Below are 16,864 nucleotides of genomic sequence, written 5' to 3'. Positions count from 1 at the left end.
CCTGGGTATCCGAGTTCCGCCAACGCCAGGCGGTCCTTGGTAGTGCTTTTAAGCGCGGGCACCTACAGCTTAGTAACCGGGTTCCAGCACCGTCAGCTGGTCCTCGGTCGTGCCATTGGCTCTTGCACACTGGGGCAACGCATCCGGGTTCCAGCACCGCCAGCTGGTTCTCGGCAGTGTTCTTGTCACAGGTACTCCCTCGTGCCAAGCCTGGTTTCAGCACCGTCAGCTGTTTCCGGGTTGTGTCAACTTCACTGAGACGCCTATGCTTGCCCCGTCGTGGGGCGGTCGAGTTAGCCAACTCCAGGGTGCCTCCAGTTTAGGAGCTTCCTATGTGGGCTGCGTGAACTGGTAGTCAAGGCTGGTTCTGTAGTGCCAGTAGGCCCAGCTCCCCCTGTAGGACTGTTGGGGTTCGGTAACTGCGGCTGCCTCGCGGCCTAGCTGTTCTCTCCTCTCCTGTGGGCCTTGGGGTCCACCACCTGGTTCCAGCACCGTCAGCTGGTTCCGGGCCGAGCCTTTGGCTTAGGTGCCTCCTCCTGGGTATCCGAGTTCCGCCAACGCCAGGCGGTCCTTGGTAGTGCTTTTAAGCGCGGGCACCTACAGCTTAGTAACCGGGTTCCAGCACCGTCAGCTGGTCCTCGGTCGTGCCATTGGCTCTTGCACATTGGGGCAACGCATCCGGGTTCCAGCACCGCCAGCTGGTTCTCGGCAGTGTTCTTGTCACAGGTACTCCCTCGTGCCAAGCCTGGTTTCAGCACCGTCAGCTGTTTCCGGGTTGTGTCAACTTCACTGAGACGCCTATGCTTGCCCCGTCGTGGGGCGGTCGAGTTAGCCAACTCCAGGGTGCCTCCAGTTTAGGAGCTTCCTATGTGGGCTGCGTGAACTGGTAGTCAAGGCTGGTTCTGTAGTGCCAGTAGGCCCAGCTCCCCCTGTAGGACTGTTGGGGTTCGGTAACTGCGGCTGCCTCGCGGCCTAGCTGTTCTCTCCTCTCCTGTGGGCCTTGGGGTCCACCACCTGGTTCCAGCACCGTCAGCTGGTTCCGGGCCGAGCCTTTGGCTTAGGTGCCTCCTCCTGGGTATCCGAGTTCCGCCAACGCCAGGCGGTCCTTGGTAGTGCTTTTAAGCGCGGGCACCTACAGCTTAGTAACCGGGTTCCAGCACCGTCAGCTGGTCCTCGGTCGTGCCATTGGCTCTTGCACACTGGGGCAATGCATCCGGGTTCCAGCACCGCCAGCTGGTTCTCGGCAGTGTTCTTGTCACAGGTACTCCCTCGTGCCAAGCCTGGTTTCAGCACCGTCAGCTGTTTCCGGGTTGTGTCAACTTCACTGAGACGCCTATGCTTGCCCTGTCGTGGGGCGGTCGAGTTAGCCAACTCCAGGGTGCCTCCAGTTTAGGAGCTTCCTATGTGGGCTGCGTGAACTGGTAGTCAAGGCTGGTTCTGTAGTGCCAGTAGGCCCAGCTCCCCCTGTAGGACTGTTGGGGTTCGGTAACTGCGGCTGCCTCGCGGCCTAGCTGTTCTCTCCTCTCCTGTGGGCCTTCGGGTCCACCACCTGGTTCCAGCACCGTCAGCTGGTTCTCGGCAGTGTCTTTTGCTCTTGTACCTTCTGCTCCCCATCCTGGTTCCAGTACCGTCAGCTGGTTCCGGGCAGAGCCTTTGGCTTAGGTGCCTCCTTCTGGGTATCCAAGTTCCACCAATGTCAGGTGGTCCTTGGTAGTGCTTTCAGGCACGGGTACCTCCTGCTTAGTAACCGGGTTCCAGTAACGTCAGCTGGTCCTTGGTAGTTCCATTGGCTCTTGGACATTCGGCTACCCATCCGGGTTCCAGTACCGTCAGCTGGTTCTCGGCAGTGTCTTTTGCTCTTGTACCTTCTGCTCCCCATCCTGGTTCCAGTAACGTCATCTGGTTCCGGGCAGAGCCTTTGGCTTAGGTGCCTCCTTCTGGGTATCCGAGTTCCGCCAACGTCAGGCGGTCCTTGGTAGTGCTTTTTAGCACGGGTACCTCCTGCTTAGTAACCGGGTTCCAGTAACGTCAGCTGGTCCTCGGTAGTTCCATAGGCTCTTGAACCTTCGGGTAGCCATCCGAGTTCCAGTTCCATCAGCTGGTTCTTGGCATTTTCTCAGCCTTCTTGTACCTTCTGCTACATTTCCAAGTTGAAGACCCTAACGTCGACAACCCGGAAGACCACCCCGATGACGACGACCCGGAAGACCACCCCGATGACGACGACGACGACGACGGCGGAGACGACGACGGCTGAGACGACGACGGCGGAGATGACGACACTGGAGACGAAGACCCTGGAGACGACAACATGGAAGACCGAGAAGCAGAAGAACAAGAGGCTGCAGAACAAAGAGCAGAAGAACATTAAGCATAAGACTTAATATCAGAGCAAAAGATATTATCTAAATTATATGCAGAAGAAGACTAAGCAGTGTATGGGGGTGAGTCCGTTCCTCCTCGTGGTGCCCCTGGATAAAGCCTGATGCTGCAGGCCAAACTGAACGCGGACAAATGTAACTTTTGTGACTGGCAGAACGGAAGGTGTAATCTTCCAACTTTTATAGATAACAACTACGGGAATGCCTGTCACAAATGAGAATATGATGAAGAAGTAGAATAGGAAGAATAATAACAGTGGAATAAAAAGAATATGTAGAATAGGAAGAATAATAATAGTTGAAGAAAATGAATATGAAGAATGTAATAAAAAAAAAATAGGTAGAAGATGAAGAAGAAGATGAATAAGGTGAAGAAGTTGATGTCAAGGATGCTGATGATGATGAAGATGAAAGTGTGGGAAAAGAAAAAAAAAAAAAAAGAAAAAAAAGAAGGGGAAGGGCGTGGAATAGTGAAACATCAATATCTGACAAAATAAAAAAAATTTACATACTCAATATCTTTTTCAATCCGAACTTCTTTAAAAAAAAAAAAAAAACATGCTATTCTATTTGATTGGACTAATCCTCATTGCCTTTAATGTCTCCGCCACCTCCCCCATACATCCTACATTATTCTTAGTTGTTTTCCTTCAGGTAGAATGAACCTACAAGGAAAGAAAGGGTTTATTTTAATTCCGATATTTTGGTCCCATTGACTTGCATTGGGATCGGGTATCGGTATCGGCGATATCCGATATTTTTTGAATATCGGCCGATCCAAACCGATACCGATACTTTCCGATATCGGAAGGTATCGCTCAACACTAGTCATAATATGAAGTGCCCAAACGTAAAAGTGAAAATCCTTTTATTTTCTGTAAAACTTACCTGTCCAGTCTCCCACGACTTTTATATGAACTGCAAATGTGGCCTTGGTGTCCGTGGGGCACTAAAATATTAAAATACAAAGATCAACCAGGAAGTAGAACCATAGAATTTACTACAAAACATTAATAATCTAATAATAATTAATATATCTTCTAGTGTTATACTAAAGGTTTGTGGTCCTCGCTCAACCGCTTTAATCCAACATGTTCTGGAGGACAGGTTTTATTTTTTCTTAGGACCAATTGCATCATACTTATTGAAATAATGAAGCTCATGGGTGTACACTGGAACTAGAAATATCAAAATAGACACCTTAAATCCCCACCTCTGCAGAGCTCTAAAGCAAAACTGTAAGCTATTTCCTTGGATACCACTTAGATGCCACCTTCACTGTTCGCTATGGCATCGAAGAGGTTAAACTACTCTAACAGACGTAGCTCCAATCTCAGTCTATATCAGCCGGTGTCTGCTGCTTAAAACAGCTGGCATTCTCAAGTCCTTATGACTTCTGTAGCACATATAGGGTGGATGTTGGGAGAGTGGGTGGACGCCATAGGAATCATGTGCCCCTGTTCTACTGGTGCTATGATACTGACCTTATGGCCAACTTGGGGGCCTTTTTCAAACCCCTGGGTGCAATGGTAGTCCTGCAGCACCCTGTGGTTGTAGGGTACTAATGGGTCTTCTCAATCTGTGATTATGTAGAGGCTGTAGTTGCTATTGATTGTATAATTAGCGTGTGCTAATGATACAATCCTCCTGACTTCTGGCATGGATATAGAGCTGATGCTGGGAGAAGTAAGAAGATACTATACAGGGGTCAGGATTTTTAGATATCGGGCCTCCTCCAGCTTTAAGGCCCCATAGAAATCTTGTGGCGTGCTGCCATTTCTAGTACACCAATGGTCTAATGGGCAGATGCCTATGGCAGACTTGGGAGTTCTTTTCAGGCTTTTTAAGTCTTTAGCAGTCCTTATTCGCAGGGTACTAATGGTCCCTCTTACATGGTGAACCTCCTTAGATGCTGTGGTTGCTAGAGATTACAGCATTTAAGGGTTTCTCCAAATTTAGCTTTACAGTTAAAGTTACTGTATGTTGCTTGTTACAGCCATGCTCACACTGTTAAACTGGATACCCGGGACAGTTTTTCTTCCCGTTGACAGTGCGGGACTACTGGTGTAATGTCGATTGACAGCCGGCTTCCCCCAATTAGGCAGCGGAGAGATAGCTGTCAATCAACATGACACCAGTAGTCCTGCCCTGTCAACAGGAAGACAAACTACTGATCTATTGGCAGGATATCAGCAGAAATTTGTGACCACTCTGTGCTGGTGTAGAACGGCGCAGGGCACAACAGGCAGGTAGGTCGCAACTACCTGCCTGTTCGTGCTTAGACACTTTTTTTTAAAATCCAGATAAATCAAAAAAATGTTTACATTTTACCGACGGGACTCTTTTTGTGCTATTATGCTTTAAATCATGTGCATAAGAACGATCAGAGATAGCGGTTTGATGTTAGATCAGGCGATAATATAGTAGATGCTTCGGTGGGATTGTTTTTATCAGTATAAGTGTTTTTTTGATGTGATGGGATTGTGTTCACAATTATGTGCATATCCTATTGGTGTTTTGTTAAATAGTGGGTGCAACTTTGTATATATAATGGTGGTTAGAACACTGTGTACTGTGCTTGAAAAAGGTCTCTGGACCGAAACGTCACCACAGGAGGCAGAATAAAATGTAAGATTTAATCTTCACTACATTTTGAGGCGCTGTTTTTTTCATTTATCTGGATATGGAACACGCTCTGGGATGGACTCCCTGGTTTTAACGTGCGCCTCTTGGTCTTTAAAGACTTGGACATTTAAGGGTGCGGTTTAACAACTTTTTTAGTTTGGACTTTTTTTTTTTAAAGTCCCAGATATCCCTTTAAATAGCTCTTGAACGATATTCTCAGTTAAAGAAAAGTCTGTCTTTCAAAAGTGAAATCAATCATTTGGAGTGTGTAGGGATTGAACATATATATTTTTTCTAGGTACCATGTAGAGGAGCTGTAGGGAAACTAAACACTTATTGCTATAGTATATCACAAAAGTGAGTACACCCCTCACATTTTTGTAAATCTTGTATTATATCTTTTCATGGGACAACACGGAAGATCTGACTCTTTGATAGAGTGTACAGTAGTCAATGTACAGCTTGTATAACAGTGTAAATTTGTTGTGTCCTCTAAATATCACACAATCATTAACGTCAAAACCGCTAGCAAAAAAGTGAGTACAGCCCTCAAGTCAAAATGGTCAAATTGTGCCCAATTAGCCATTTTCTCTCCCCAGTGTCATGTGACACATTAGCGTTACAAGGTCTCAGGTGTGAATAGGGAGCAGGTGTGGTGAATTTGGTGTCATCACTCACACACTGTATCGTACTGGTGATGGGAAGCTCAACATGGCACCTCCTGGCAAAGAACTCACTGAGGATCTGAAAAAAAACAATTGTTGCTCCATATAGAGATGGTCTAGGACATAAGAAGCTTGCCGACTCCCTGAAGCTGAGCTGCAGCACGGTGCCAAGACCATAGAGCGGTGTAACATGACAGGTTCCCGTCAGAACTTGCCTCATCATGGTCGACCATAGAAGCTGAGTGAACGTGGTCAGAGTCTTATCCAGAGGTCATATGATCAGAATAGACGCAGGAGTGCTGCCAGCATTGCTGTAGAGGTCAAAGATGCGGGGGCTCAGCCAGTCAGTGGTCAGACCATACACCGCAAATTGCAGCAAATTGGTCTCCATGGCTATCGTCTCAGAAGAAAGCCTCTTCTAAAGCTGATGCACAAGAAAGCCTGCAAACAGTTTGCTGAAGACAAGCAGACTAAGGACATGGATTACTGGAACCATGTACTGTGGTCTGATGAAACCAAGATAAATCTATTTGGTTCAGATGGTATCAAGTGTGAGTGGCGGCAACCAGGTGAGGAGCATAATGACAAGTGTGTCTTGCCTACAGTCAAGCATGGTGGTGGGAGTGTCATAGTTTGGGGCTGCATAAGTGCTGCTGGCTGAAAGGAGCTACAGTTCACTGAAGGAACCATGAATGCCAACATGTCCTGTGACATACCGAAGCAGCGCATGATCCACTCCCTCTGGAAACTAGGCTGCAGGGCAGTATTCCAACATGATAATGACTCCAAACACATCTTCAAGACCACCACTGCCTTGCTAAAAAAAAACTGGGTAAAGGCGTTGGACTGCCAAGCATGTCTCCAGACCTAAACCCTATTGAGCATCTGTGAGGCACTCTCAAATGGAAGGTCGAGGAGCGCAAGGTCTCCAACATCCATCAGGTCCTTGATGTCATCATGGAGGAGGGGAAGAGGATTCCAATGGCGACCTGAGAAGCTCTAGTGATCTCCATGTCGAAGAGAGTTAATGCAGTGCTTGAAAATAATGATTGTCGCACAAAATATTAACACTTTGGGCACAATTTGGCCATTTTGACTTAGGGGTGTGCTCACTTTTGTTGCCAGAGGTTTATACATTAATGGCTGCATGTTGAGTTATTTAGAGGGGACAAAATTTACACTGTTATACATGCCGTACACTGACTACTGTGAAAACATTCCCGTACCGTATATCCAATGTACATCTCTTTGGAAGCCATGCATTCTATTGAATAAACTACATTTTTGTTATCATAGTTTATGAACTGTTTGATGTCATATTTTTGACTATTTTCATGACTGAAAAAAGATGCACATTGTGATGCATGCCTGCAAATCTTACACCGTTTCATACCGCAGAGGAACAAACCTCTATGGGTCAGCCTTCCTTTTCACCCCTTGTCTTTCTGCATTTTTAAACTTTACACTAGAAATATCTTGGCAGAATTAGCATTTTTGCACCACCTATTTTTGATATACTAATTGTCTACACATGTATTTCAGGTGGATGCTCTTCATGAACTAACTTTGACGAAGAAAGGTTGCATCCGTTCGAAACGCGTCGCTTTCTGCATTTCTGTTTGCATCAGAATGATATTTTTATTTAATCTATGATGGAATAAAGTTTAAAGAAATTTTACCGGGAGCTGAAAAAATCTTTTTTTTTCCTATTTATTCTCATCGTTACATGAATATTCGAATCGCGATTTCCCTGTACACTGGACTTCGACAATCGGTGAGCTGGCATAGATTTTTTCTACTTACACCGACTACTGTAATTTGTACCAAAGTGTCATATCTTCAGTGTTGTCCCATAAAAAGATATAATAACATATTTACAAAAATGGGTGGGGTGTACTCACTTTTGTGATAAACTGTAAGTTCCTATATAGATTATAGATGATAAATGTCTCGACATCTTATATTTTTGATAACTCTTTGGGGTTATTTCTCATTTTGTAGAATGTTTTTGCTCTTAATAAATAGCATTTTTATCACCATATGATATGATTTATGCTTGCGCGATTGACTGTTTAATCCTTTTTAAATGAAGCCATAAATGCTATCCATACAGGGTGTATTAATGACGAGAGAAAATAAATGCTGTACAAGTAAGTAGGTGGCCGCTGAGAAATTCGAGTAGAAAACCCATCCAGCGTATACACCAGGCGGCTTTTAAATCAGAGCCTCGTGCAATTAGCGCATGTTTAATTATGCAAATTGGCCAGACACAGAAAGCAGATGTTTGCGTTTTTTGCAGAAAATTTATCATTCTTCGTGTAGTCGCTTTCAATGCCTCTTTGCTCGGCATACGAGACCTGGCGGCCCATTCTTTCCAATGAATAGTAATAGGAAAGGCAATTTTATGCCTGGTCACATAAACTTAAGAACTGAATTGCAGAAATATGTCAAAAAATTTAAGTCATTCTCTAGGTTAATCTGAAAACTCAAGTATCACTAAAGCTAAAGAACTTGTCTCAGGCTGGGGTTACATGACCGATTTTCTCTCATCCGAGAAAAATGGCCGATTATGGTAATCAACTCTCATCAGACTCTAATCTGATCACTGATTAATAATGATAGTGTGATCCGATTATCTAGAAAGTGGAGAATAAAAAAAAAAGTTTCCATTTTCTCCATTCATTAAGTCCGTGAAAATCGGACAGCAGCCGGATGTCACCCGAGTGAGGTGGGGTATTTACCACGGATCTATAGAAATGGATGAGTTCCATTCGATTATCGGTGGGCAATTTGGAAAGGCTGTAAACTTTTCCTTGGGAAGACTCGGTATTGGAAAGGCTGTGAACTTTTCCTCGTCCCGACTCGGTACAAGAAAAAAAAAATCAGACTTGTGCACAGTCCCATAGCATAACATGGGGACAAAATAGTGTGGTAATTGTCCAATTATTACAGTCGATTGCATGAGCCCTTATTAGGACATGTGGATATCTTACGAATGGTCTACTAATTGGCATCTCGCCCTACAAGCAAGAGGGAAAGACTAATTCTCTGCAACCAGGGTTGTGGAGTCGGAGTCAGAATCATGGAGTCGGAGTCAGGGAAATTGAGGAGTTGGATTTTTGGCTGAAACACAGTGATTCTTGACTGGAGACCAATGATTTATTAAAGCTTTGAAAAGTTGCAAAATTTTTGTACAACAGACAAATATTTTGCCGGACTCTTAGTTGGACTCTTTGTGTTTTATGGATATTCGTTAATTTTAATAAACACAGTGGCCTGTATAGGAGAAATGTGCACCTACTCACAGATTCTGGAAATTTTAGCCGATAGCTTAGGGCAATCAACTAATCACCGGCAGTCGGGGCTCCGGTATGGAGAGCAGGTGGCCATCTATGGCACCATTAAGTCTGTAGGTTGCAATTCATGCCTTTAAATGATCTAAATTGTCGGATTGTAAGGTCAACAATGGTCAATTACATTAACCCCTTCCCAACATAGCCATTTTTCATTTTTGTGTTTTTAGTTTATTTCCTCCAAAAGCCGTAACTTTTCTTTTCAGTTTCTGTCAATATAGTTATATGAAGCTTGCTTTTTCGCGGGACGAGTTGTACTTTTGAATGACACCATCCATTTTATAATGTACTGTACTTGAAAAAAAGAACGCAATGGATGTTTGAAATGCTTAGCTGTGTCTACACTCTTGACAGAATCTATTAATATTTTTTAATCTAATCAATTTTTGGAAGCTTGGAAGCTGGATCATCTTTTTTTCATTCCAAAAACAGAGACATTTTTATATTAAAAAAATGAGGAAGAAAAAAGTCCACGTGCCTTCACAAAATAGGTTGGAACCAGAAAATGTAGGTAGAATCACTTCCCACAAGTAAGCAAATGTAACCGGCCTCTTCATGTTCACGGTCAGGGACAAGTCGCTTCCTTGTCCTCTTCAGCAAAAACAACAACAGAGAAGGATGCAGCAGGCGACACAACGGGTTACTCCATGGAGCTCTTTACACATACCGTCCCTGGCTTAGAAAGTGAAGCAGTTAACAGTCCATGCCCATTACAAGTTGAATCTGACATGGAGTGCACTGATGCACAGCCACAGCCAGATTACTATGCTGTTCCTTTGACTCAGACCACAACATTGCCCTCACAGTGTACTGATCCAGAATCAGACCCTGATGAGACTATGGTGCCCCGTCACGAACGCTATACCACCGGCTTACACGGTGACATAGACAAAGTTGCACACGAGATAGAAGAGGAGGTCATAGATGACCCAGTTGTTGACCCTGATTGGCAGCCATTGGGGGAACAGGGTGCAGGCGGCAGCAGTTCTGAAGCGGAGGAGGAGGGGCCGCAGCAGGCATCAACATCGCAACAGGTTCCATCTGCCGGGCCCGTATCTAGCCCAAAACACGTGGCAAAGCCAAAACCAGTTGGAGGACAGCGTGGCCACCCGGTTAAAGAAGCTCAGTCTGCAATGCCTGAAAAGGTATCCGATGGTAGAAAGAGTGCAGTCTGGCATTTTTTTAAACAACATCCAAATGATCAGCGCAAAGTCATCTGTCAAAAATGTTCAACTACCTTAAGCAGAGGTCAGAATCTGAAAAGTCTAAATACAAGATGCATGCATAGACATTTAACCACCATGCATTTGCAAGCCTGGACTAACTACCAAACGTCCCTTAAGATTGTAGCACGCCAATGAAGCTAGTCAGCAACGCTACATCCCTTCCGTCACTGTAAGCCCACCATTTCCCGCACGACCTGCAGTATCTCTGCAGGTTTCGTTGCCAGGCCAAAGCAGTCAGGGTCAGGGAATCACCAGTTTCGTAGTAGGAAACACTGCATGTAGGGCACCGGCAAGAATACCGTCTCCAACCGTCTCTCAGTCTGCCATGTCCACCGGCACCCCCGCTAGTTCCACGATCTCCAGCTCTCCAGTCCAGCTCACCCTACATGAGACTCTCGTTAGAAAAAAGAAGTACTCATCCTCGCATCCGCGTACACAGGGTTTGAATGCCCACATTGCTAGACTAATCTCGTTAGAGATGATGCCCTACCGGTTAGTTGAATGCGAAGCTTTCAAAGCCCTGATGGACTACGCTGTACCACGCTACGAGCTACCCAGTCGACACTTCTTTTCGAGAAAAGCCATCCCAGCCCTCCACCAGCATGTTAAAGAGCGCATCGTCCATGCACTCAGGCAATCTGTGAGTACAAAGGTGCACTTGACAACAGATGCATGGACCAGTAGGCATGGCCAGGGACGTTACGTGTCCATCATGGCACACTGGGTGAATGTGGTGGATGCAGGGTCCAAAGGGGACAGCAATATTGGGACAGTTCTGCCTAGCCCACGGTCTAGGAAACAGTTGGCTGTAGCCGTTCACCCCCCCTCCTCCTCCTCCTCCTCCTGCAGAAGCGAGAGCTCGTCCACAGACCGCAGTCGCACAACCACTCCATCCGCAGCTGCCACTGTTGCACACCAGGTGTCCCATTATGGGGCAGCTACTGGCAAGCGTCAGCAGGCTGTATTGGCAATGAAGTGTTTGGGCGACAACAGACACACCGCGGAAGTTCTGTCCGAGTTCTTGCAGAAAGAAACGCAGTCATGGCTGGGCACTGTACATCTTGAGGCAGGCAAGGTAGTGAGTGATAATGGAAGGAAGTTCATGGCTGCCATAGCCCTTTCCCAATTGAAACACATTCCTTGCCTGGCTCACACCTTAAACCTGGTGGTGCAGTGCTTCCTGAAAAGTTATCCGGAGTTATCCGACCTGCTCCTCAAAGTGCGCAGACTTTGCTCGCATATCCGCCGTTCGCCCATACACTCCAGCCGTATGCAGAACTATCAGCGGTCTTTGAACCTTCCCCAGCATCGCCTAATCATCGACGTTGCAACAAGGTGGAACTCAACACTGCACATGCTTCAGAGACTGTGCGAACAGAGGCGTGCTGTTATGTATTTGTGGGAGGATACACATACACGGGCAGGCAGTTGGATGGCAGACATGGAGTTGTCAGCTGTGCAGTGGTCGAAGGTACAAGACATGTGTCAAGTCCTGCAGTGTTTTGAGGAATGCACATGGCGGGTTAGTGCAGACAACGCCATAATAAGCATGAGCATCCCCCTAATGCGTCTGCTGATGCAAAGTTTGACGCACATAAAGGAGCAGGCGTCTGCACCAGAGGAAGAGGAAAGCCTTGATGATAGTCAGCCATTGTCTGGTCAGGGCAGTGTACAGGACGAGGTAGCGGGTGAACAGGAGGAGGAGGACGAGGAGGATGATGGGGATGAGTATTTTTTTAATGAGGAAGCTTCTCCGGGGCCACTGGAAATTGGTGGCGTGGCAAGGCCGGGTTCTGGTTTTTTGAGGGACACAAGTGACGTAGATTTGCCTGTAACTGCCTCTCAACCCAGCACAATTGCAGATTTGACAACTGGAACTTTGGCCCACATGGCGGATTATGCCTTACGTATCCTCAAAAGGGACCCACGCATTATTAAAATGATGACCGATTACGATTACTGGTTGGCCTGCCTCCTTGATCCTCGCTATAAAGGCAAATTGCAAAATATTATGCCACATGAGAACCTGGAACAAATATTAGCAACCAAACAATCAACTCTTGTTGACCGTTTGATTCAGGCATTCCCAGCACACAGCACCGGTGATGGTTCTCACACGAGCTGCAGGGGGCAGCAGACCAGAGGTGTTAGAGGTGCACAAATCAGAAGTGGCGTTGGACAGAGGGGTTTTCTGACCAGGTTGTGGAGTGATTTTGCTATGACCGCAGACAGGACAGGTACTGCAGCATCAATTCAAAGTGACAGCAGACAACATTTGTCCAGTATGGTTACTAACTATTTTTCATCCCTTATCGATGTTCTCCCTCAACCATCATTCCCATTTGATTACTGGGCATCCAAATTAGACACCTGGCCAGAATTGGCAGAATATGCATTGCAGGAGCTTGCTTGCCCAGCAGCTAGTGTGCTATCAGAAAGAGTATTCAGTGCTGCTGGTTCAATATTAACCGAAAAAAGGACTCATCTGGCTACCCAAAATGTTGATGATCTAACCTTCATTAAAATGAACCACACCTGGATTTCGAATTATTTTGCCCCACCTTTCCCGGCTGACACCTAGCTTTCCTATGAAAAGGTCTTGTTTGTGGACTGGTCTGACTGAGTTTTCTAATCTCGTAATTTGCAGCAGCTGTTTGTCCAGCATATGACATGTTTACACCTCCCTAAATGGGCAAACTCTCGCCACTTGGTGCAGGCACCCGTGAGAGTGCTGTTTGTTTGAAGAGGTGGGTGTGCACGCTTTTGGTCGACGGCACTGCCACTGGGTCCCTCATAGTACAATAAAGTGTCTCTGGCGGTGGTGGCGCGCAACCAACGTCAGACACACCGTTGTAACATGAGGGGCCCTGGGCCTGTACCGCCGGCCACAAGACAGTTCCCCCCCCAGCTCAAACAGTGCTCTACCACTTGCAAAATTATCTCTCACAGCTCCACCAATGTTTAGTCTATGCGTTGACATCCTTCAATGCCTGGCACTGACAACACCAATGTGTTGACATGTATGATGCTACTTAAAATAGTCAGGGGCAGTGTCCTATATTTACACCAGTAAATACTTAGCGCCAAATTAGTAGGTCTGAAACTCAGCAGAGGAGCCCACCCTTGTACCTAAGTATGCCACCCTTTTGTTTTTTGGTTTTGTTGTATTGCGAGACATTAACATCTATTTATTTTTTGGGAGTACTAACTGTCAGACACTCCTTACAATCGGCCTCCGCTGACAACACCAATGCTGCCTGTGTACCCCTGCAAGATAATTCCAAGTGCATAGAGCCTACTTTTGTTATGTTAGGCCTACTAAGTCTGTCTGCGGTCCATAATAGAAATTGTCCTTCACTGACCACACCACTGCTTCCCGTGTACACCTGGAACCCATTTTAAAGTGCCTACAGCCTACTTTTGTTATGTTAGGCCTAGTAAGCCTGTCTGCGGTACCTCCTTCCAATAGTCCTCCACTGACCAGACCAATGCTGGCCGTGTACCCCTGGAACCTATTTTAAATTGCATAGAGCATCCTTTTTTAATTGTAGGCGTACTAAGTCTGTCTGCGGTCCATAATAGAAATTGTCCTTCACTGACCACACCACTGCTGCCCGTGTACCCCTGGAACCTATTTAAAAGTGCCTACAGCCTACTTTTCTTATGTTAGGCCTACTAAGCCTGTCTGCTGTCCCTCTTTCCAATAGTCCTCCACTGACCACACCAATGCTGGCCGTGTACCCTTGGAACCTATTTTAAATTGCATAGAGCATCCTTTTTTTAATTGTAGGTGTACTAAGTCTGTCTACGGTCCATAATTGAAATTGTCCTCCACTGACCAGACCAATGCTGGCCGTGTACCCCTGGAACCTAGTTGAAAGTGCATAGAGCCTACTTTTTTTCTTTATTTTATATTTATAAAGCCCAGATGAACTACGTTGTACCACGGTACAAGCTACCCAGTCGACACTTCTTTTGCGAGAAAAGCCATCCCAGCCCCCCACCAGCATGTAAAAGTCCGCATTGTCCATGCACTCAGGCAATCTAAGAGTAGAAAGGTGCACCTGAGAACAGACGCATGGACCAGTAGGCATGTCCACGGAAGGTTACGTGTCCATTACGGCGCACTGGGTTAATGTGGTGGATGCATGGTCCACAGGGGACAGCCTACTAAGTCTGTCTGCAGTTCCTAATTCAAATTGTCCTCCGCTTACCACACCAATGCTGCCTGTGTACCCCTGTAACCTTTTTTAAACTGCATTGAGCCAAATTTTTTGTTTAAGGCCTACTACCTGTGTCTGTCTGCACCACTCAATACAGCTGTCCTCCTCTGAAAAAAGCTGAGCGTCAATTGTCTGGTTTTCAGCCTATAGGAATTTGAAAACTGCATTGGGGCTACTACTTCTGTAGGGCCTACTAACGGTGTCTGCCGCTCCAAGGTGTTCTCCTGGTAGCATTTCCTGAGCTTCAATTTTCAGGCTCTCGTTGAAGAGTTTTTTAATTTAAAAACTGCAGTGGGCCTACTTGTTTGGTTGGGTTCTAGAAACGGTGTCTGCCGCTCCAAGGTGTTCTCCAGGTTGCCTTTCCTTAGCTTAGCTTTTGTAATATAACAATGCATTTGGCCTACTTGTTTTGTTGGCCCTACTAACGGTGTCTGCCGCTCCTTGCTGTTCTCCTCCACTGAACAAACCAGTGCCGCCTGTTTACTTCTGTTTCCAATTTTGAACTGCATTTAGCCTACTTACTGATTTGGGCCTACTCACTGTGTCAGCCTCTCATTACAGTTGTCCTCCACTGAACAAAGCAATGCCGCCTGGTTAGTCCTGTTACCAATTTTGAACTGCATTTAGCCCACTTTATTCTTTGGGCCTATATCTTTGTTTCCTCCTCATCCTGCCCATTGCCCAGCCAGTGATAGATGAGTCTGCTGGTACATTGACCCATAATGCAACATTCCCCGTGCACGCTACACTGCAAGATTGTGACCCTGCTGAAAGTCAGGTTCCCCTTCCCGCATACCATACCACCTTACACGGGGACTAAGAGGAAGGTGCAGATGAAGGTGCAGGTTCCTTCATCAGGTGGGGGGAGGAATACTCGTTGGCGACATCACTGGCACAGGGCCCCTCATAGTACGCAAAAGTGTCGCTGCCGGTGGGAGGCGCCCCTGCCGTGCAAACACACCACCGCACTTTGAGGGGCCCTGTGCCAGTGCCAATGCCAACGATCCTTGCTCAGGATCACAGCACTTGCAAAGTTTAAATACTTACCTCGCCCTGCTCCACTGCTGTGACGTGGTCCAGATTTCCTGGGCACACAAAATACTTGAACCAGCCATACCCCCAACAACTTTAGCCAAATGACCCCCAATTTCCAATGCCTTACTATTATTGTAAGGGAAATTAAGATTGACAAGCTTCATTAAGAAGAATGGATGTTTTTGCCATTAAAATGGGCACTCTAGGTGTTTTCCTGGCCCCCACTCACTGCCGACTATGCTGCCCCATTGACTTGCATTGGGTTTCGTGTTTCGGTCGATCCCGACTTTACGACATAATCGGCCGATTTCACTCGACCCGACTTTTGAGATAGTCGGGTTTTGCGAAACCCGACTCGACTCTAAAAAAGTCAAGGTCGCTCAACCCTAGTGATGAGGAGACGCTACAACATTTTACTATATATCACCGTAAATACTTTTATGCCCCAAAATGACAAAAGTATTCTATTAGTAATACCTTTTAGAATACTTTTGTCATTTTTAGGCATAAAAGTATTTACTTCGATTTTTCTGGCTATCACAGTATCACAACATCATTTTTTATTGTCCATCACTATATATCACTGGAGTCTTGGATTTCTACTCACAGGCTGAGACTATCACTCCCATTTTCAATCAGCAATGAAATAGTACACCAAAATTACTTTTTTCTGTCCCTATGCTGTGTGCACTCAGCTCCTATCCCTAAACAGTACAGGCAAAAAACGGTGTCCGCTGGCAACCCCCTATGTTTCATACTGCCTATGATATGCCCTCCTGTTTGGCTGTGCAGCACCATGTGATGAGATTGCTGCTAGGCATTATGGCGAAGCCCCCGCTGCCACACCACATGTCAATAGACGCTGGGAATTTTGTTTTTGCCGTCTTAGCCAATCAAATCGCAGAATGTTTGATTTAATTCGGAAACCTCGGATTTCGGGAAATTCTACTCGAATTCGATCCTCGGCTGATCGATCTCTGATAGATGCTAATTGTTGCAACAACCTTTGAAAAATAAATACATTTTACCAGTGTTGGACTGCTATAAAAATTGAGCTCCAGATGCTTAAAGGGAACCTTTCACCTGAATTTGGCGGGACAGGTTTACGGTCATATGGGCAGGGGTTTCAGGTCCTCCGATGTACACGCCTGCGCAAGGCAATCTTGCGCCTTGCGCAGGAGTGTACTACGGAGAACACAGCATGAACTTCAACCCAATATTGCGGCCAGCATGCAGCCAGCGGGTAAGGAAAGGGTGAATCAAACACCCGAAAACCCCGCCCATATGACCGCAAACCTGTCCCGCCAAATTCAGGTGACAGGTTCCCTTTAAATATTTGATTCTGAAAATAATGTA

At 46.1% G+C, this 16,864-nt stretch overlaps 1 protein-coding gene across 3 annotated transcripts in view; it reads right to left on the bottom strand.

Moving 5' to 3' along the window:
- NOX4 (NADPH oxidase 4) overlaps positions 1-16,864 on the bottom strand; it is a 284,105-nt gene that overhangs the window by 130,139 nt on the left and 137,102 nt on the right. For all 3 annotated transcript variants that reach the window (XM_069759250.1, XM_069759251.1, XM_069759252.1), the window contains one exon: positions 3,270-3,330. In XM_069759250.1, coding sequence (XP_069615351.1) covers positions 3,270-3,330 — 61 coding nt within the window. The remainder of the gene's footprint in view (positions 1-3,269; positions 3,331-16,864) is intronic.

Source organism: Ranitomeya imitator, chromosome 3, assembly GCF_032444005.1.
Source record: "Ranitomeya imitator isolate aRanImi1 chromosome 3, aRanImi1.pri, whole genome shotgun sequence".
In the NCBI taxonomy this organism is placed as follows: domain Eukaryota; kingdom Metazoa; phylum Chordata; class Amphibia; order Anura; family Dendrobatidae; genus Ranitomeya; species Ranitomeya imitator.
Note: the sequence above shows the minus strand (reverse complement) of the source record. Positions and strands in the feature narration are given on the sequence as shown.